The sequence below is a fragment of the Peromyscus californicus genome, unplaced genomic scaffold, assembly GCF_007827085.1.
Source record: "Peromyscus californicus insignis strain IS unplaced genomic scaffold, ASM782708v3 Scaffold_20__1_contigs__length_68692818, whole genome shotgun sequence".
Taxonomy (NCBI): domain Eukaryota; kingdom Metazoa; phylum Chordata; class Mammalia; order Rodentia; family Cricetidae; genus Peromyscus; species Peromyscus californicus.
Window position 1 is genome coordinate 3,194,566 of NW_026294503.1, and position 23,288 is coordinate 3,217,853.

Genomic DNA, 23,288 nt, shown 5'->3' on the forward strand with positions numbered 1-23,288 from the left:
ATGGGGAAATGTTAAGATGAATTGATTCCGTGGGCATGGGCCCACTGTCACACGTCTCTTTCTTGTGAAGTTAGTTCCCTTGGTCAGAAACAATGCTGCATAAAATATGAGATGTTGAATAAGGCATCCTGTAAGTTTTGGCAGAAGTATTAGATTCAGGAAAAAGCAAATCAATAACCATAAAAAGTATCTACCCTAGTAAGGACAGAACACTGCCCTTTCCATGATGGAAGTAGTCCAATGAACTTAACATGTCACTAGGTTGCTGGCTGGTTGCTCTGGGAAATGATACTATCTCAGGGATCTAGTGTTGATCTCTGCTATTGGAAGATATGCTATTCATCAAAAGCCATAATCAGTCCATGTTGTTGAGCCCAAGTGTGACTCCTGTCTCAGCCACTGTGGCCATTTTGTTCATGAGCCCCTTGTGCAGTGATGGGAATGGCCAACAAAAGAGGGTGATTATCCACGGGATGGGTTATCTTATTTACCTGATTATTGAACTTCTCCCCTGCTGAAGTCACCTCTTGATGAGTGTTTACATGGATGCAAGTGTGTTCACATCCTTTGTCTACATGGGTTGATCTGTCTACCTATCTCTTCTTCAGATGCCTTTCTCACCAGTTTTCCAGTCTTTGACCACTGAGCAAAACCATTGCCTCTACCCCATAAATCACTATATAAACATATATCTGGCCATTTCTCCTTCCAAGAAAAATGTGTGATCATGTACACTGAAATTCTATCCATTGTGAAGAGTTCTATCCCAGAAAGAAAATGTAATCCTTTAGCTGTCCACTTCTGGACACACTAAAGTGTGTGCAGAACCATCTGTAAACCATTCCCTAGCCTTCTCTTCCTCAGTCAACCAGTCATAGAACAGATACCATGAAACCACAGGTGCATGTTTGGATACGAAAAGCATTGGAACCGGAGTAGGAACTATAGGCATTTGGACAGCCACTTCAAGTAACTTGCTTGTACCAATAACACATTTGGGCTATATTGCTTATGAACCATGATGGGTTGCTATTTTGCATGCCCAACTTAATGGATTGGTATGTCAGTAGAGGTGATACTGAGTGATACTGTTTCCATTTACCAGCCTCAGCTTAAAAACAAACAGGGAAATATAGTTACAGTGAGGTATAGCAAAGCCCAAATAATCAATCATCCTCTAAATTTTACTAGACTTTTTCATGAGCAGAAATTTACAAGAGCTTTCCGCCAGAGGGAAATTTAATACCCTGATGGTGTAGCATATCTGAGTTAGCACTCATATCCATAGTAGACCAGATTCTTGTGATTAATATTGTCAGCTTGACAGGACCTAGAATCACCTGCAAAACAAACCTCTAGGCATGATTGTGAAATCTTAACAAGATAGGCTAATTGAGAGCATGCCCATCAGGGAATTTCTACATTAGGTTAATTAAGATGGGAAGTGATTCCCTAGCTATGGACAGTACCATCCCATGAACTGGGGTCCTATGCCGAATAAGAATTAGAAAGTGAGCTGAGTACCAGTAGCATTGGTCTCTCTGCTTCAGGACCAGCTGCCTCAAGCTCCTGCCACCAGGATTGGTTTACCTTGATGTGTTGTACTCTGGGACTAGGAGCCAAAACGAACCCTTCCTGAGTTGCATTTCTTGGGGTATTCTGTCACAGCAAGGAGGAAAATTACTGATACAGGTATCACAGAAATTGTACCAATGTAATCAAAACATTTTTGTGGCTCTGGTTACTTGTATCTATCAAAACAAAATATGTTGCCTGGAACTGCCAGAGAAAATCACTACTAGACAAATTTCTCTTTCTGGCATTACTTAACCAGTTCCCTCCGGAGCACCGGTGCCGCTGATGAAAGCACCATGAAGATACAAGAGGTGAGGATGAGGACAGAGTTATACTGGTTTTGAAGACCTTTCTATAAGAGATAGTAACTTTTAAGTAAATAGATTTCTATGTGCTTGGCTTTTTAAAATTCAAAATTCATTACTCATAAAATGTCCTGGGGGCTGGGAGAGATGGCTGATCTATTAAATGTGCTTGCTGCTCTTTCAGAGGACCAGGGTTCTGTTTCTGGCGCCCACGTCAGGCAGCTGTGACTGCAGCTTCGTGGGGTCCAGTGCCGCCTTGCCTCTACCGGCATGCGCACACACACATGAATGAATGATTGAATAAACAAATGAATGGAAGGATGCGTTTTTGTCTCTATGGTGGGAACAAATGAATGTAAGTATTATGTTTTTGTCTCTGTTGTGGGAATAAGCATTTAGAAGAACCTACTGGACAGTACCTGGGCCTCATCATCTGGTCACTGCCATGTCACTCTCAAAGAAGGAAACGACACTGAGATCTGTGGCAAAAGGAAATATGTCTCCCTTTAGTACCTAAATAAAAATTCAACTTTTTATAACAGAGACACACCTTCCATCCTCTGGTGGAAAAAAGAAGAATCATTAATATTCTTATTATTAATTATTATTTCACTGTTTATGTGAACTTGACAAACATTTTGTGGTAAATAGGAAATTTCAAAGGACTTTTGGATATTTATCTCTGCACCTAATTTGAATTGTCTGTTCTGAATTATGTTGCATTTTGTACAGTCCAAATGATACACTTACTGTGACTATCTGTTAGGAATTAAAAATAACAGCAGCACTTTCCAAGATGACTATCCCGGGTTTAGTGGAAGCATTCCCGAGCAGCTAAATGAAATGGCTGTTTCTCCAAAGTGGAGCAAAGCCATCTATCAGCAGATATGCCTCCATGATCATCCTTCTGAAAGCCATGGTTTTGACTATCCTGGGATTAGCTTTTGTAAAGACTTCCATAGACACTGAAAGGAGGCTTTCTGGATTGTTCTCTTTGGGTACTTTAGTGTGATAGATTATTTTCTTTTGCAAGGCTTCCTAAAAGAAAGTATTACAGCCTTGTCGCTAACTCTCTGACCTGACTTTCTCACTTTGAATAAAATGTATGGTTATGAGCAGTTGATCACTTTTTCTGTCCCATTTCCCACCCCTGGTTTCTCATTTAAGGAAAAAAAAAAACAAAAAACTTGCCCTAGTTTCTTAGGCTTAGAAACAAGAAGTTAAGTTAACTGCACTCATCCACACCGGCAGTTTATCCTCTTTGAGAGCTTCCAATACTTAAATAAGTGCTTACTACATGTGAAAAGCCTGGAGGAGCATCCAATATGAAACAGCTGTCGCTGTCACTTCATGTATACAATCTTTACAAGCTCCTTTAATCTCAGTTTATCTGGTGCTTTCTCAGGTATAGGGCCTGGAAGAATATATAGTGCACATCCCATTGTCTGGTCCTGATGATGATACCTAGGAGAAATTAAATTGAAGATAGCATTCAGGAGCACTCACTAACATCGTCTTTTTCATTGTATGGTCACTAGAGCATGCAGCGGTGTTGGAAGTGAGACAGTCCTCGAGCATTCTCACACACCTTTTTACCACCACTGCTTCAGCAGCCACCAGGACTGCCTATCAGTAGGGTAAACTAGAGATTAACATACAAGTCCTGTCCTGCATTCAGTAACCATCAGCTCTGAACTCACATATTTTGGATGTTTCTAAGTTCAATTATTCTGTCAACCTTTTAAGTCCATATACACTTTAAAACCCAGTTATCCAAATACTTTGTTAAGAAGTAGCCCTCCAAGTGCTGGTTTCCTTGGCTAGATTTCCTAGGCGTTTATAGTTGCCTTAATTCCTGGTTCTGGCTCTGCTTTGATTCTTCCCAGTTGGTTTACTGTCTCCCCTGCCTAGTCAGAGCCCTGTAATTGCCCCAGAACTGATTTCTTGCCAGAGCTCAAGGTAGCCAGACCCTCCATCTTCTGTCCTATGAGGCACCTGCACAACACCTTACCAACCTGGAAAACACGCAGACACATTTTCAGAATTAGCTTTCCATTCCCATTCCTATTACCTTCCGAAATTCTTTAAGAGTTCTATTTTATCCTCCATCCCGAATAACTTACAGTTCCATATATCAGCATGTGCTTAAGCTTGTCTCAAGAATGGTGTTCTAGTACTTAAAAAAAAAATGGCCAGGTGTTATGGTGTCCGCCTTTAATCCCAGCAGTCAGGAGGCAAACAGGTGTGGATCAGATCAGTCTGGTCTACATAGTTCTTGGACAATCCAAGCTATGACCATGTCTCAAAAATGAATGAATGAATAAATAAATGTATATTCGTGTGTGGAAAGGGGGTCATATTTGTATTTACTAAATCCGATTTCCGCTTTGTTTGTTTTATTAACTAAACAATATGTGTTGAGGTCTTCTATAGTAGAGGGTGACGTGAGCTCTTGTCGTCAGGGCGTAGCCGTCCACGCAGCGTTCGCAGTGCTGTCACAATTACTGTTCTCTTCTTCAGGTGGATATTTTTTCCCTGAATTTTGATTGGTTCAAATTATTCTGAAGTCAACTTCTTTGAACATTAATCTATGTGTTTTTAAGTGTTTCTGTAAAACTGTAGAGGTTTGCAGATGTCATTTCTGGTTCCAAGGGCATGGACATTTAGAATTTTAATGAAAAGTTATCTGGTCTCTGCCCTGTCTATGCAGAAACACTGCATGTTCAGTCATATATACCACATATGGGAGTAACCATTTCTTCTCCACCACCCACACTTAACATAATGATCTTGTATCTGTTTCACTTAATGAAAATTTGATTCCTCATTTTAACTTGTATATCCCTGGTGAACAGTAAAGGTGAGTAGATTTTCATGTTTATCTTATGTACTCTCCTGAAGAATTAAATAGTGAAAATTTAAGAAGAAAAGCAAAACATGTTTCCCCAAAACGCTAGGAATAGATTCATAATTACCTAAAAATAAGTTTTTGAAAGTATATCTTTTTTCTTTATCTGTTAAATGATGTCTGCATGCACAGAGCATTAGAATGCAGTTGAAAGACATCTAGCATACTAAGAGCAAACAATCAGTTCCTAGAAGTCAGTAAGAAAAGGAACCCTGTAGGAAAATGGGAAATAGATGTTCAGTAAGTGTGAATGCATGTGCATGTATCTATTCAGGGGGACTAATTTCTAAAGTTAGTTTGCTATCTCCAATTATTACACATATAAAAACCTCCAGAAGGGCCTCCAGTATTAGAGGACAGTTGATGTCCCCTCCCAAACCACCAAAATAAGTGTTGCTGATTGTCTTAGTGTTGGTCCAGCTTGTTCTGTGAAGATTTCTATTTAATGATGCTGAGATCTGATACCCATTAATGTTTCTATACCATTCTCAATGGTTCTGTTCAGTGGTACTCATACTGTCTGCTTACTTTCCAGACACTTTTTTTTTTTCATGATTTCTTAGTCAGTGTCAGTCTTTATATTCTCTAGTTTGGATTGTGATTGATGTGTATCAGTTAATGTACTTACAGTCCCACAGCCTGCTCAGAATCCTTACCTCTAGAAAGTATAGAAAGTGGTCTGTAGTTTTTAGATGCCATAAGTACAATAAATTTCCAGCTTCCTGCAAATTGTACTTCCTGTGAGTTGTGTGAGTCTTCCTTGCCAGTGTTCTATACGTCATGTTAGTGTTTCTGCACTAATTTAATGGATTTCTATTGATTGTCATTACGTTTAATCTGTTAGATCCTCATCATATTTACTGCTTGATTATTTCCTCTTCCAGGTGAAAAATGTCTCCTTATATAGATCTAACAGGAAGTATTTACTTGATGGGATCACTTTTGATGATGTGTAGATAGGTGATACCTTGAGAAGAGACACTCGATGCTGAGAAGTTGCACAGCTCTTGCACACTGAGTTGAGTCAACTCAAGTTGAGTTGAGTCCAGCAACAAGAAGTTACCATGCTTTCCCCAGAATGACTGTTGTATTTGAAAGAGAGAATAGTGTATTGTTCCTGTGTAATGGGACTACTCTTCATATTTCCCCTGCTTTAAATTTAACAGCCGTAAAAGGGAAGCATGCACTAGCTTAGTGTTTGATCTTTACCACATATATTGAACGTCACAATCAATCGCTTTCAGGATTTTCTTTGAAATAACATAAAGGTTCATATGTGCCAGTTTTCATAAGGATCACATGATAAGGTCAAGAAACACAAATTCCAAGGCAGAATTTATATGCCCGGTTCACATATGACAGTAATACTATATAACCATATGTTGAATATAGTATACTATATGTAAATGCTATTCTTGAAAGCAAGCCAATCAATAAAGCCTAAAATAAATAATGCTTTAATAACACATTTCAGATAGGCTGAAAATGGGATAGATGGGTTCTATGGCAAGAACATCTCTATAAAAATGGCGTTCAAAGGACATTGAAACACAGAATAAAGCAGTAGTGAAATGAAGGAAAACTGGATATTGAAAAGACTTTTTAAAGCCTATTATATTATATGCCAACATACAACAGTCATTTTTATTTAAAGAGCTATCTAAATAAAAAAAAAAAAACTATGCATTTCCAAGTCTTTAAAAGCAAGTTCTTTGGCATTACCAGTATCCAAAATATATTCCTAAAGGATATGTAATGCTAAACAGAAAAAAATTGAAATACATCATATAAAATGGAAAATGTCAAAATAGAGTCTAAAGTTGTAGTCATAATTAGAACTAGTAAAAGGCTGATCAAACTTTATCATCATGGGAAAATGGGTTTGGGGAAGGCTACCGACTGCAACTTCAAAAGCTTAGCCATAAAAAGTGGTTGTGCTGTCAGGAAAACTCTGAAACAGATCAAATTAACCCCTGAGTAGTTCAACCCACTGCATCTTTTGAACATGTATGAGCCTCTTTTGTAAGATGACAAGCCATATTTCCCCTTTGTTTCCAGCATTGTGTGTGAAGTAGAATCCAGTCATCAGCGTGCAGTCTTTACCTTCACACAGACACTGTGACTTAAAATTGGAAATTATTTTGGTCTAGTTCTGGTGTTATCCCTACCTTGTATACTTAGTTTATCTGTTTTAGACATACATATATATATTTATATACACACACCATATGTATGCAAATAAAGGAAATACGGAAGTTTACATAAAATGGTTTAGCCATACTTTGATCTTATTTGTCCACCCAAATTCATGCACCAAACTGAGATGTTTGTGGTTTGATCAGTGTGTTTCCCTTCAATTTTGTCCCTTAGATCCTGGGAAGACCCTGCCGGAAGCCCTTGACTATAACACTGTGTGGCTGCAGACGGTGCCTGGAGAAACAGACAGTAAAAGTGGGATTCCACCTTCCCTTGTTACACTACAAATTAAAGACTTTCTTAATGGACCAGGTATGGAAGTCATAATCAAGTATACTTTATTTCCTGTGTGAAGATAGACAAACACCCTCAGGTCTGTCAGTGGACAGTGAATAGCTAGCTTGTTTGCCAGAAGTATGCTCTCTTTAGGCTGCCCATCCTAAAGATCCCAAAGCAAACATGAATTTGAGTACCACCTTCGTCCTTACTGGCAGGAGGTTCCCACCCGTCAATCATAGTTGCCTGGAAGCTGAAACCTTGTATTTTATTGCTGCTTTTTCTCTTAATCATGTGCTTCTAAAGGAATTGATGCAATTTTCTGTTCCTCAGTTTTCTTACTACATATGAAGAAAATAGTATGTATGATGGATGAGTTCCATGATTCCATATATTATAAGGGATCATGCATAGATGAGCATACTTATTTCAAATACATAAAGAAGGGTTTTGAGAGGCAGTAAGTATTTGGATTTAGATAGATAGCTTAATATCAAGTCTTCACACAGGTCTAAAGAGCCAAGGGGCAGTTACTGCTCTTCTCCTAGTCTTTGAATAAGGAGACTAAGACTGAACGAACATGAAGAACACTAGCTGATGTCACAGGGATAGATGAGCTGTTCAAACGGTAGGTTTCTGTGACTCTGAAGAGTTGATCCTTGTGTGGATGATGCTGATTAGCATGGCTAGGTCGGAGTTTCCTTCCCTCTCTCCTCTTACAGGCTCCCCTTTATCTCCCCCTCCTGTTTTCACCTCCTTGGTGTGATCTTCACTGTTTGCTTACTAGAACTGACTGTATTTAGTTTCGTGTTTGGTATACTTAAAGGACTTCGAATGTATTAGTACTCAAATGAATATTGGTTTCTTCATAAGAAATTTAAAACAGGGACATTAGACTGTCCCAGAATCTCCAGTAACAACTAAAAGGTAGGAGTTTTGAGGAGAGATACTATCCCTGTGTGGACCATGCTGAATGTGTATGCTGTGGCCTGTCAGTCATTTCTGTATAATGGTAGGCAGATAAGAAGATCAGTCCTGCCTAGCAATGGTGGCGCACACCTTTAAATCTCAGCACTTAGGAGGCAGAGACAAGTGAATCTCTGAGTTCGAGGCAGCCTGGTCTAAAGAGGGAGTTCCAGGATAGCCAAGGCTAACAGAGAAAACCTATCTTAAAAGGAAAAAAAAAAAAAAAAAGCCAGTCCTGATGCCTGGACTGAGTAGACCTGGAACTGCCTGTGCTGATCTTCACTGCTCTGGTTCTGCAGCATGTGTCTCCAGGGCTAGTGTGAAGAACTGGTTCTAGCCGGGCAGTGGTGGCGCACGCCTTTAATCCCAGCACTTGGGGAAGCAGAGCCAGGCGGATCTCTGTGAGTTCGAGGCCAGCCTGGTCTACAGAACAAGATCCAGGACAGGCACTAAAACTACACACAGAGAAACTCTGTCTCGAAAAAACCAAAAAAAAAAAAAAAAAAAGAAAAAAAAAGGAAGATAGAAAGAACTGGTTCTGTTCATAGCAAATATACACATGTGATCTTAGGGAATGGGATAGCAGATGGGAAGAGTGTGGATCCCACTTCCTAGTGCATAAGAAATATTGGATATAATCAATTGTAGGGAAAAAGTAACAATTTATATCCCACTAATGAGAAAGAAAAGAACACTGCCATTGACCTGTGGTGCAAGCATCCCTCACTCCATCTGCTGTTGACCTGTGGTGCATGCATCCCTCACTCCATCTGCCGTTGACCTGTGGTGCATGTGTCCCTCACTCCATCTGCCGTTGACCTGTGGTGCATGCGTCCCTCACTCCATCTGCCGTTGACCTGTGGTGCATGCGTCCCTCACTCCATCTGCCGTTGACCTGTGGTGCATGCGTCCCTCACTCCATCAGTTGCAGGGTATCCCGGTTACAGGGCTGTTCCCCTGTAACACTGGATATGGTAGAACAGAGTGGAACATGCAGTCAGCTGCTGGAGGAGAATCAGGAATTGGGAGTTACTTGTTACTTTTCATTTAGGCTTAGGGTTTTTTTGTTGTTGTTTCTTTGTTTGTTTGTTTTTTGGCAATGGAACGAGTCTTTCTCTGTCTCACCAGCCAGCTCCCAAGTAATGACACAGAAACTTATTATTAATGAGGAAAACTCGGCCTTAGCTTAGGCTTGTCCCACTAGCTCCTGTAACTTAAATTCACCCATATTTGTATTAATCTACCACATGGCGTTACCTCCCTTTCATCTTTCACCTCCTGTTTCCTCTCTGTATCTCCTGACATCTGCCATGCACCTACATTCTCCTCCTCTTCCTTTCTCTCCTGGGCAATCCTGCCTATCCCTCCTGCTTATCTATTGGCTGTTCTGCTTTTTATTACACCAATCACAGCAATACTTCTTCACACAGTGTACAAATGTCCCACAACAAGGCAGTCTTTCAGTTTGGCTAGGAAGTTATCTTACAGTTCAGATTATTGATTTGTTTGTTAGAAGGGTGGGATCTTTAAGTCAGTGATAAATTGAGCACCGTATTTGCAAGACAACCAGATAAATTTATTTGAAGAGAAATGCCAGTGTATGAGTGAATAGTTACATGTTCATAATTCTAGCATTTAATATGACAACATAGTAAAAACATAAGCATAGCAAATGGTTTTAAAGCATTTATACTTATGTTTTTCTTAAGGTACTTTCAAATTTTGGAAATGGTTATATATCGTTTCTGATTTCATAGTTAAAGAAATTAGCAAAAATATATTTGGAAATTCAAACTTTTAAGATATTTAATTAATGTAATTATTCTCTAACTGTATTTCTTAAGTTTGAATTTGTACCTGATGCAGCTGTACAAATGGTGTTGTAGTGGGTATGTTGCTGAAGTCTGTCTCTACTACACTCCAGGTGAGGTGAATGCTTCTAGTCTAGACATTGTACCATTTGTAGCAAAGTGGGTTTTGTTTTGTTTTGTTTTACATTTATTTGTGTGTCTGTGTGTGCCACACAGTGTCTGGTGGGTCACTTGGGGGGTCACCAGACAACATGCACGAGTTGGTTTTGATCTTAGTGATGGAACTCAAGTTGTCAAGCTTGGTAGTAAGTGTCTTTGCTACGGCCTGGGAACTTTTATATGCCTTATTAAAATTCCTTTTAGACTTCTGTGTAAGCACACATTATTTCCCTTCATAAGTAATGGTTTTCCAAAGGCACCAATCACAGTTGAGCCAGGCTAGACATTTGTGGTAGAGGAGAGAGTGGTACAGAGGAAGAGGAGCAGGGGTTAGAATGCTTATTTTATTATGAAAACATTGAATGTTGTTTAACTTCTTCTAACCCTAAACATTTTTATCAAAAATACATTCATTTATTTGTTTATTTTGTATTAAGGGAATATTAGGTGAAATAGTATGTCAGCTCTGTGACCTGCCTTCTAAAACACTAGCCTAACAACTAGTGAGACAAAATCTTTCTTACAGTAAACAATGTCAGTCCCAGCACCCTGTAGGTAGTAATCCACTGAACTATTCCATTTCTCTTACTGGTTTGCCACGTTGTTCCATTATATTTAAGACTTCACAAAAGCTGTAGCAAAAGTAGGATTAATTAAACGGGAAGCACAAGGCATGTTAAAAATCTGTTCACATATAAAGAATATATTGTGTTATTCATATTAGCAACTCAAAAAAATTCCTAGGGTTTCCATTTGTTTTTTATTTTGTGTTACTGTTGTTAGGTAGTAGACCTGTAAGAGGACTGTTCCTTGTGCTAGGACTGGACACCTGCCGCCGTTCAGATTGTCCTCCACCACCATTGCTCTGCTTTGAAAGAAACAGTACAGACAACACAAAGTGTAGCAAATGGCACTTCTGATCTTATTGGCAGCATCAGTGTTAGCATTCAAATCTTTCAGCAATTAGTTTTTAAAATCTGTGTGCACATGATTCATTACCAAAGAATGTCTTCCTGTTACATCTCTAAACTATGTATTTTTATTTCCTTTTTGCTTGTTCTCTAGGTTAGGTTACAGTAACAATAAAAACTGGGATCATGAAATGTAGAGGGAAACTGTAAGTGCCTACCCTTCAAGTTCCCTCAAAGGATATGAATGTAGTTACACTCAGATTTAGCCTTTCAGATCCATTTCTAGCCTCAGTTTCTCTCAACAAGGTAGCACAAATGCATTTAAGTTGCTTAAAATGACCCTGTGTGTGTGTGTGTGTGTGTGTGTGTGTGTGTGTGTGTGTGTGTGTTCTTTACATAGTACCTTGGACAGCTGACGTATATAACCCCCATATCATAAGCTCCTCTAACGCCCTCCAAGTTTCACCTCCTTCCTCAGAGGCAAACAGTGCCCATTAGTGAGGTCAGTGGCTTGGAGAAACCCACAAAGCAGCAGCTACCACAAACCCTGGAACGGTATTTCCAGCAGGTGAAAGATTAGTTGGAACAAATTGGAACCATTGCAGTTCAGCTATCCTGGTTTCTTTCAACCTGTTTTTAAAATGTCGTCATTTTAATACACAATCTAAGCCCCGCGGAACAGTCCACAGCAGGTTAATTTGAATCGTATGATGTGTCACTGCCCTCAGCTGACATGAGCTCTAGTCCATGTGTGAAGCCATAATAAATCCATTCCCAACCGAGGAAAATTCCCCGGGAGAAGGTGAACTAATCCAGGCCTCACACTGGCATGCTAGCCCCTGTAATTGAAAGCAGGGCCACCTGTTCCCTGGACAGTTAGCCTACACAGAAAAAAATTAGTGTTAGAGCAGATATTTCTTATACTGAAAAGCCACTCATACTTCTTGCAAACTCAAATTCAGCTGTGGAGTGTTCACTATGACATCATACAGAAATGTAGGAATGCGCTTACTTGAGCCCAGTTCAAAGTTTTGCTAACCATGGCCGTTCTTAACTGTGAAAGGACTTTTTCTTTTTAATTTAATCAGAGCTGACGCGTGAGCAGAACTGGTAAGGACGCAGCCTTTTCTAATTAACTCCAGGTCATTTGTAAAGACATGTGGCTCCCTGGGATTTTTTTTTTCCCACTGATCTTTTGCAGAAAAATTTCTGAATCACCGTCACTTTAGCCATCAAGTGACATTTAAATGACCACAGAGAACAAAAGTGTCAAAATAGGCTATCGTTCCTGAGTCGTTCCTGGTTTATTATGAAATAATGATTAGTCTGCCTCATCCGTCCTGTTATTGAAGTAATGAGATTATATCCAACACAGGTTCTGAGTGGTTGCCTTTCTTTCCATCTATCATACATTACATTGTAGTTGAAACTACTGAGGCTGGGCTTGGACTGTGGATTAAAAAGGCTACTAAGGCCTTTTCTTCTAAAGGAGCCTCTTGATGAGTCCTTCCCTGTATAACATGTTCATTCATTTTCTCATCTAGTTTTCAGTTTTTCTCATTCCTTTTTAGTTTTGGATTGCTTTCATCTCTCTCTCTCTCTCTCTCTCTCTATATATATATATATATATATATATAAAAATATATATATATGTGTGTGTGTGTGTGTGTGTGTGTGTATAATTGTATATAATCTGCTTTCCTTTACTTGTTCATAATCCTTTTTCTTTTTTTTATTCTCTCATACATTACATTCCGATCACAATTTCCCCTCTGCTGCTCATCCCAGCCCCCTCCCCCTTTCCTCCAGATCCACTTCTCCTCCACTTCCCTTCAGAAAAGAACAGACCTCCCAGGGATGTCAGTCAAACATGGCATTATAAGATGTAAGTAAGACTAGGCATAAACCCTCGTATCAAGGCTGGACAAGGCAACCCAGTAGCGGGGAAAAGGTCCCAAGGACAGGCGAAAAATTCAGAGACACTCCTGCTCCCACTGTTAGTCCCACACGAGCATTTGTTGGGGTGTTCTGTGTTGCACGGGTTGGTTGAAGAAAGAAGGTGCTCCAAGATGAAATTTCAAGGTCTATGTGGCAGCAGGAAGGTCCAGCCTGTCTGATGGACTGAACCCCCAACATCCATACAAAGGCGCATTTATTAATTGATACACAAAAGGTCCTTAGTCTAATTTGCATGTCTTACTGAAGGAGAGCATCACATGCCCTCATGACTCTAGTCCTTTATTATGGGTCGTGTGCAGTACACAATAGTACAGGAGCCTCAGTTGGCCTGAGGCGTCTTCTGACCAGTCATGGGATGGCTGCAAAGCCCCTTCAGCAAAACAGTCACTGTTTTTCACAAGGATTCTTCAAGGACGGTCAAAGTACTTCTAGAAAGCAGCTGTTTGTTCTAATGTCTACCCTGGATACAGTGACTCTGCTACATTTCTACAACAAACATTCCTACACAACCATAGCGTGTATGCAGAGGACCTTGCACAGACCCATGCAGGTTCCATGACTACCTCAAGTCTCCCTGAGCCCCTTTGAGCCCTGCTTAGTTGATTCCATGGGTTGTGTTCCATGTCTTTGATCCCTCTGACTCCTAGAATACTCCCCCCCCCCCTCCGCCCTTCTGCAGGATTCCCTGAGCTCTGCCTAATGGCTGTGGGTCTCTGTATCTGTTTCCATCAGTTGCTGGGGTGAAGCTTCTCTGATGATGATTGGGCTAGGGGACCCATCTATGAGCATAGCAGAGTATCATTAGGAATCATTGGGTTGATTTTTTTTTTTTTTTTTTTTTTTTTTTTTTTTGCCAGTCCTGTTTGGTTCTATCCCAAGTTTCTGGGCTGTCCAGCCTCTGACTCCTGGCCCCCCGGGCATTGTCAGTATGGGCTCCCTCTAATGGCATGGGCTCAAGTTGGACCAGTCATTGGTTGGCTCCACCCTCAAGTTCTGTGCCACCACTGCCCCAGCATGTCTTGGAGGCAGGACAAATTGTAGGTCCAAGATTTTGTGGCTGGGTAAGTATCCCAGTCCCTCCACTGGAAGTCTTGCCTGGTTAGGAGATGGCCAGTTCAGGCTCCAAATCTCCTATTACTAGGAGTCTTCACTAGGGTCACCCTCACAGATTGGAGGGAGTTTCCGCTTTGCTAGGTTTGCCCCCCAGTTCCAGTGATCTCTTCAGTACTCTTCCCCCCAGTGTCCCACACACACCAGATATCTCCTGTTCTCATCCCACCCACCCCAAGTCCACTCGTAAAATCTACTCCATTTTTCCTCCCAGGAAGATCCATGTGTGCCCCACCCCACCCCTGCCAGCCATCATCTTCTTATTTAGCCTCTTTGGGTCTGTGGATTGTAGCATGATTGTCCTTTCTAGGCTAACAGCCAAAAATCATAATCCTGTTTCTAATCTGTCTTCTGGTACACTGTGGTTTCACTGGTTATAATGATTTTAGTTGCTGTTTTAAAAATTTCCTAAACATCCTCAACTCTTTCACTTCTGCAGACCTATTTGATTTGAATTAACATGTATACTTGTTCTGTAAAGTAATGAAAAATCCCCTAGGTACAGTGACACACCATTCAGATGGATTTTTATATGGATGTAAAGTTGAGATTTTAAAGTTTAAATTGTGTGTGTATGTATGTTTAAATATGTGTGTGTATGTGTGTGTGCGCGTGTGTGTGTGTGTGTGTGTGTGTGTGTGTGTGTGTGTGTAAATATGTGTGTACTATGTTTTAGTTTTTCTTGGTGGAACTCTGCTCTTAGGTTCTGCTGTTACTAAATCCATTACTCAATGAGAATTCAGTGTAATTTTAAACTTTATTGATGTGGGGATGTATGTAAGATATCTGAAGAAAAGCCAAATATGGTGATACACTCCTGTCATTCTGGCACTGAGAAGTGGAGGCCGAAGAATCAGGAGTTCAAGATCATCCTCAGCTATATAGTAAGTTCCATATGTCAGAGGTGGGGAAGAGGGATTTCTGAAGAAATTCTTTATAAAATAACATTTTATAAAGAAAAAGAAAAAAGAGCCTATGACTGTAGCATTATTCATGGATTTATTGTGTGTGCATACACTGCCACACAGCATGGCAAGTATAAAGCATCAATCAGATGACAACTTGCAGAAGTCACTTCTCTTTTTCCAACATGTTGGTTCCAGGGACCAAAATAAGGCCATCATTTGTGGTGGGGACATCTTCATCCACTGAGCCATCTTACTGATCATGTTTTGGTGGTGGGGGAGGGTGTTAATGGTGTAATTTATAAAGGCAAGAAGAACCAAAGTGAAAAGAAAAACAGATCTGAAGTCTACTTAATTTCTTCTTCTTCTTCTTCTTCTTCTTCTTCTTCTTCTTCTTCTTCTTCTTCTTCTTCTTCTTCTTCTTCTTTTTTTTGTTGTTTTTCGAGACAGGGTTTCTCTGTGTAGCTTTGTGCCTTTCCTGGAACTCACTCTGTAGCCCAGGCTGGCCTTGAACTCACAGAGATCCTCCTGCCTCTGCCTCCCGAGTGCTGGGATTAAAGGCGTGCGCCACCACCGCCCGGCAATTTCTCCTTCTTGACGTTGCCCTTGTCGTTACTTGAGAAGGCCCTTCCTCAGTCTCTGGAGTCCTGGCTCTGGTTTGATCCAGTGACTCCCACTGTAGTGCTCACATGTACATCTAAGAAGCATAACCCAGTTAATAAATCCCTAAGAACCTTAACTTTCCAATTTCCATTGTCAGCATATTACATGGTTTATTCTCCACATGACTTATCTGCATGAGCAGTAAATGTGATGTTGAGCTGCTAGTCAGTAAATGGACCAAGGACTTGAAAGCAGGAAAGGTGTTCATCATTTTACCCCTAGTTTTTCAACTAGAATTCACAGTTTTAAAAGAAGTGTCAAAAGTGGATAGTACTTGGGGTTTTTCATTTGTTTGATGCAGAGTCTCACTATGTAGCCCTGCTAACTGGAGCTCACTCTGTAGACCAGGTTGGCCTTGAAATCACAGGAATCTGCCTGCCTCTGCCTCCCAAGTGCTGAGATTAATGGTGTGAACCACCGTATCTTTGAAAATGGGTGATTTTTAATAAGAGACATTCCTTTTTTAAAATTATATACATATATGCAATGTATCCTATTCATATCCCTCCCTATTACCACCCCCCAACATATCTTGTTCCCAACTTTGTCTTTTTTATTTTAACAACCTGCTAAGTCTAATTAGTGCTGCCCATATGTGCGTGGTTGAGGTCATCCACAGGGGTGTGGGCACCCTACCAGTGTTTCCCCCAGAAGAAAAGTGACTCTTCCAGAAACTGTCAACTGCTATTCACTTCTTGGCATTGGGAGCCTCTCCCCATTGCATGCTGGAATTGTCACTCTCTTGATGATGTAGAGATGCTGTGTAGGTAAGTTTATTATCCACTTTTGACACTTCTTTTAAAACTGTGAATTCTAGTTGAAAAACTAGGGGTAAAATGATGAACACCTTTCCTGCTTTCAAGTCCTTGGTCCATTTACTGACTGGCAGCTCAACATCACGTTTACTGCTCATGCAGATAAGTCATGTGGAGAATAAAACTGCAGTAAGTCCCTGTGGGCAGCAGCCGTGTCTAGAGGCCAGTGTTTCACAGCACTTCTCCCCATCCTCCCACTCTTCCACTCCTTTCACCCCTCCTTTCTTATGTCCTTGAGCCTGGGGGCAAGGTTTGGTAGATGCTCCAGCCATGGCTGAGCACTCACAGTGGCTTATTTTCAGCATGTTGAACAGCAATGCTTCTCTGCATTAACCACTACCCTCTTCGGGAAAAAGTTTCCTAACCAAGTTGAGAGCAGCACAAATCTGTAGATATAAATAAATATTTATTGGGGGAGTTTGATTACATGGCCATTTAGCAAAACAACATGAATAAGTTCTCCCTTAGGGCCTATGACTTCCCTAGCCATGGGTTTTGACCGTGTTTGTAGAACCAGGCATGAATTCCCTCCTGTAGAGCAGACCTCAGATCCAATCAGGAGAGAGTTTATTGTTCCCGTAAGCTGTAGAGCAGAGCTCAGATCCAATCAGGAGAGAGTTTATTGCTCCCATAAATAGTCTTTTGACTGCTGTACCAGTGCACACCTTGCTTATTGTCGTTGTTGCAGTCTGTAGAGTCCGGCCGGGTAGGACTACTGATGTCTTTTCTTTCCCAGCAACCCAGAGAGCACTTTCTAGCTGTCTGAAAGCTAACCTGCAGGGATAGAGTTTTCTGGTCAGTTTACTTTGATTGTTCTATGTCCTGCAACAGAAGTATTGGGTGCTTCTGGAAGTAGGGTCTTACTATCTAGTTATGATGGGCACCAAAGAGCAGTGCCAATAGTTTGTCTTGTATGGGATAAGGAGGGTAACCTGTGTGTGGCATGAGATTTTCATTTACAAACCCATGTCTTTTAGGAACAATAGTGTTCACCCATGAGAGAACCTTTACTCAAACTCCAATTTTAAAGAGCATGACTTGATTAGCTTATTAGTTAGTAGCTTGTGTTCTTCATTCGTCCTTGACCTTGGTTAGTCTACTCCCTACCTTACATTTCTCCTGTCCCCCAATCCCTCCCACTTAGTTCTCAGTTTTGCTTTTCCCAATTCTTTCGTATCACATCTGTTGTACTCTCTCCTTTTTTTGTTTGTTTGTTTTTTGTTTTGTTTTGTTTTGTTTTTCAAGACAGAGTTTCTCTGTGTGGTTTTGTGCCTTTCCTGGAACTCACTCTGTAGCCCAGACTGGCCTCGAACTCACAGAGATCCACCTGCCTCTGCCTCCCGAGTGCTGGGATTAAATGCGTGCGCCACCACGGCCGGACTACTCTTTCCTTTTGTTACAATTTTTACTTGGGTTGGCAATGCATTTTCCAAAGGGGCTAATAGATTATAAGTGAGGAAGTGGAGAGGGGGATACTGGGGTCAGAAAGGGTCAAGCAGATAGTGGGTGACAGGGATAAGGTAGGGGAAGGGTTAACCAAATTATGCATGTGTACATGAAGAAGCAAAATGATTTTTAAATGAACCTTTTAGCTTTTTATTTCAGGAAATTGCTTTTAGTAACGGTTGTTCTTCATGGAATCAGCAGTGCAGTTAGAGGGAAGGAACCTACGTCCTCTCTGCAGGGCCGACAGTGATACCTCTAGGAGAGCTCACATCTCTGCTACTTCGCTCAGCAACAGGACCCCGTGGTTGCAAATGCTGCTCTGGGGTGTGAGGTAGTAGCGAGCATCTGTGACATAGTAAAGGGCAGTTGTTTACACTTTCTCACTGTCTCATGGAGCTTAATTCTGTCAGAGTTTATTCCCCTGTGAAGGAGAATGAGAGTGACTGGGAACATGGAGTAGGCTAGGGAGGAAGAGAAGAGAAACAGGAACAGCCCCTCACCTGTGCTTCTGCAGCTCTCCCCTTACTCCAGTCCCGCGCCTTCCCAGGCCACAGTCTTGGGTCTTCTGATCTCTGTACACTAACCTCAGCTGTCCCTTTTATTTGAGCAACTTCTAAATGCCCCACTTTAGTCTTGACTTACTCTCCAATTCTCAGACTGCTTCTCCATCTGTCTGAGGAGTGTGTTTCACTATTGAAACACTCACATCAAATGAAGTCATTTTTACCCTTCCTCTTGCTCATCTCTTCCATTTCTGCAGTGTTCAAATTTCTTTACAGCTTCTAGTGCTGAGGGCATTGTTCCTGTGTCTGTTCCCCACTCTGCTGTTCTCTCTGATTCACCCTCCTTTTATTCAGGTGCCGAAGTGGTCCTGCCCTGTACTTCCTTCCTCCCTGTGTGGGCCTGTGCCCCAGGCCCTGCTCAGGCAGCTTCCCAGCAGCCCTGCCACTGAACTCCTACTCAGCAGTCCTGTCCCTCTGCTTCTAGTCAGCCTCTCCTGCCAGTCCCCTGAGTCTGGACCTCCTCCCCACTGCCCTCAGTGCACCAGTCAGAACTCCCTCACCCCTGCTCCCCTGTCCCTTCCTCTGCATTTCCTAACGTAAATTGTGTTTCATTTGTTTGTATTTAGTCTGATTGCTGTTTGCTTGTTTAAGAGAGACTGTGTTGTCGGAAGTTTTGTGCTGTTCTGTCAGGATACAAACGGTGTCTGAAGAGATCTTTGTGTGTTTGCAGTCACTGGTCCTCGATGCCTACATTCTTGAGAGATTGTCAATACCAGTTTCCTGGTTCTTGCTCTTCTCTTGAAATATTTATTTTAGCTGTCATGTGCTGTAAAGAGAAAGAGTCGTCTGCTATTTGGTTACTTTGTGATATCTGTCATCAAAAATCAGAATAAGTGCTTAATTCATTCTCCTTATTTATTCATTTCAAAAGTGAATTGGTTTTCTATCTCATCCCAATGATGGCCATTTTGTTGGTATTATATGCTATTATTTTAAACTTTTTTTTTTTAAAGATGTTCAGATTGTCACATCATTTCACAGTAGGAGCCTCTCTTGACATTTTGAATCCCTGGGAATTCATGCTTCCTGTTCTTTTCCCGTGTGTATGTCTAACCCCTACCACTACCCCATTGTAGTCTGTGTTCTGTTTCCTCCGATAGTCATATCCTTCCCTGTGCATTCACTCTGATCTCAGTGATGCTCATTTCACAAGCAGCTGAGAAGATAGATTTCACTAAACTGTAAACTTACCTCAGAACAGTGTTTGGCTCCCTGCAGAAGATCTGTTCATTCTCTCTAAGGATGAATCTATGTCACTGTTGAGAGCAACAAGACAAACAAAAGACACAGGCACCAAAGAAACTGCCAAGACTATTGGAATGGGACACATTTAGCCCCTTACTAGTTTCTTTTCTTGCCTCAGAGCCAGAGTACCTGACACAAACAACCTCAGGAGGGAGAGGTTCATCTTGGCTCCCGCTCAGGCATGTGGTCTGTCTGTCAGGGCAGGTGTGACCGCAGGAGCAGCTCCTGTCCATGGTGATGGAGGCTGCCCACTCACATCTCAGTGAGTCCGGAAGCAGAGGAAAGGGGGTGCTGGATTCAGCTGACTTCCTCATTCCCCTTCTTACCAGGGCAGACCCCCCAGTCCATGGGATAGTGCTGCTCCCATTCAGAGCAGTTCTCCACACACACTCCTCTCCCGCCTCAGCCAGTGCTCCCCTCCCCAGAAACACCTCCTGGAAGTTCCCACAGCTGTATAGCACTGGGCCTCCACCCAGACTGGCAATCAAAACTAACAGTCATGCCCTTGCATAGGCTTCCCTGAGGGGAGAGGCTCACTGGATGAGTTTAGTCCAATACACTCATGTTAGAAAACCAGTGCAGTCACCTAATCATACTTTCTGTATTGTGGTTTGAGGTAGGACAAGGAATCAAATAAAAAGACAGTGCGTGCTTCATCACAAAAATGAATAGCTGAATAATTGCCCTAGGAGTCGTGGTGCTAGATCACAGTGAAGGCACCAAGGAGTGCTGCGGGCTGATTGACTCCAAGGATGCCAGTCCGGCATCAGCACGCAGACAGAACATACCCAGTCCCACTCACTGTGCTGCCATTAATTGGTGCACTCAGGTCTGCCGCTGCAAAGATCTTACATGTCACATCTTCAGTGAAGACACATGGATTTCACTGTCGTCAGCAACTTTCTGGTTTCAAGGTCTGTCCTCTGACTACACAATCTCCATTGTCCACTGTCACCAGGAATATATTTGTTTGAACAATGTAACAAAAATCAGGATTTGAATTACTAAGCAAGAGAAAGTGTATATGACCAAGTAATAAGAGGAATGTGCATTATAGGTAAGTAATAAAAAGATTTTATTACAATTATCCAGCCAGTCAGCTAGATGGTGCATCTTTAAGTCCTGTGCGTGCACTCGCCTCCCTAGCCCGGGCTCGGATCCCCTGTCTGCGCAGCCACCCCGTGTGCACGCTTTCCACTAAGCTTTGCTTGTCTCAAATAAAAGCGTTTCTTTTACAAATAAAATTCCAAAAGAAGGAACACTTAACAAAGAAGCTTTCCTTCGTAGATGTTCCCATTTGAGTGTAACAAGCCATATTGAACCCATTGGGTTTTTGGTAAGAGATTTCATAATACATCATAAATATAAGTAATATGATGACTATGGGTCAAGTCAAGTTGGAACATTTTCAATGAGAAAATAGCTGGAACTGTTTCCAGGAACCTTCTCCAGTTGGTGTTTGGTCCCCCACAAGGTGCGCATTACCATAAACCGAGGAGAGTCACCCTGGGGTTGACTCCCACTCTGTTTTCATTATTGCAATCTGATTCTTCCGCTCACTGTGAAGTCACCTTGCATGGTGAGAGCAGCATGAAATAACTGCCATTTATTTGTATTGGTCTAATCTCCTTCTAACTCAATAGTCAGTCCATCATTCTCTTTCCTGGTAGCTGTTCAGAAAGTTTGGAAGGGTAATTAGGATCTAATAATTGACAGCCATGGGTTTATTTGGTAACTTAAAGATACAAAATACGTTCCAGGCTTGGTGAGAAACTTGATCTGGCAGGCAAGATGACTCAGCTGGGACATTCTATTATTGCTGTATTTTTCTAAAATCTAAACTTTGAAAATAGTCCTTTTATTACAGTTCAGTAAGGATTATGAAAAATTTCAAAACTCTCAAGTCCAAGAATCTGATAATAATTGGAATAAAGCCCACATTAACAGTCTGCTGAGTCTAGTTATGTTTATGGTTCTTATGTAGCATTATTCTGTATAATCTCCACTGTGTCCCCGTTGGTGATGACGTTACTGTATTTTATCAATTTGAATAACAAAAGTGGATGGCCCAATTTTTATTTTAATTTTTCTATGTTTAAACATACCACACTTTTTAAAAATGATTTTCCCATTTCTAAAAATATTCTCCTTGTTATCCTTCTGATATTGAAAATACTCATTTTGAAGGCACTAATTTTCACACACACACACACACACACACACACACACACACACACCACAAAATGCCTGGCTAGCTTAAGGATGTGAAAGTATATTGACCCTTAGTAGTAAAACTATCAGCCCAAATTTAGTGAATGGGCAGGCATGACAGTTGTGATGTCAATGGAAGAATTCAGACATGCTGCTGAACTTTGTATGCTAACAAGTGTACTAGTTGATGTATGGCCCTGCACATTCTGGCGTGTGGTTCCAGTTTCTTGATGGAGCTGATACTTGGGGAGGAATACTGCCTTATATAGTGGTCTCATCTCATTTCCCCATGCTTTTCCTCTTTCCACCTACCTGTCCAGCTTGCCCGAAGGGGGCTTCCCCAGTGACGCTGTCTATGTTTACAAGAGCATGTTTGTTTGTTTTTTCTAGCAGGGTGGCTCTGCAGTCTCCCTGAGGGGAGCAGGGACAAGGGACTCTGGAAGCTGAAAGGCATCTTGCAGAGATTGCACTGTGTACAAGCATACATTTTAAAAATGAATAATTTTAGTGTTTTAAATACCACCCTGGTTCTTATTGGAAAGCTAGCATTACAGTTATCTTGTGCTATGTATGGCTCTGTAGGATTTCAGGTTCCTAAGAACGTTCATCAGTTGTTGTTCAGTGACTAAGAGGATTTACTTGTGATATTAAATCTGGCATACACAGAGCAGCCTGGGCCTGACTCCACAGGAACAAAACCAGTGTTCTAGGGGCCCAGGGAGGAGTTTTTGCAGTCACACAGTGGTGTGAGGAAGTCACTCAGAAACCAGCCCACAAATCAGCATTAAACCACACTTCACAGTCAGAAGACAAAACTGATGTCTAGGAAATGGAAACAGACTCTGAAATTATTTTCATATTCTGAGGAATCTATGCTTTTGACTTCACTGAGGCATTAAGAGATGGCCCATGTGAGAAAGCATGTCCCATGGTGCTGCTTAGAATGTCCTGTTTCTGCCCTAGATCATGGCCTTGCTGATCATGTATGCAGGCTGGCCTCCTGGAGTCTCTCACAAGACAATAAGGAAGGAAGCTGTACTTGCCTAATTAATTACACATTTGCCTTCGCACTTTTGTGCTATTATTTGTGAATAAGACTGTAGACCATCCTTTCTTCTGAGGAAATGTGTCTTTCTAACTTCAGAGTATTACAAAAAACTCATATTTAGTAAAGTAAGGTCAATAATACAACTCAGATACATTTAAAGTTGAATACTACCAAAAAATGACTAGATTTTTAGTATACATTTCTTTTTCTGAATTA

General features: G+C 41.3%; 1 protein-coding gene across 5 annotated transcripts in view; it reads left to right on the forward strand.

Moving 5' to 3' along the window:
* Positions 1-23,288, forward strand: part of Vps13b (vacuolar protein sorting 13 homolog B) — a 559,226-nt gene that overhangs the window by 365,703 nt on the left and 170,235 nt on the right. For all 5 annotated transcript variants that reach the window (XM_052747609.1, XM_052747613.1, XM_052747612.1 and 2 more), the window contains one exon: positions 7,159-7,296. In XM_052747609.1, the coding sequence (XP_052603569.1) occupies positions 7,159-7,296 (138 nt within the window). The remainder of the gene's footprint in view (positions 1-7,158; positions 7,297-23,288) is intronic.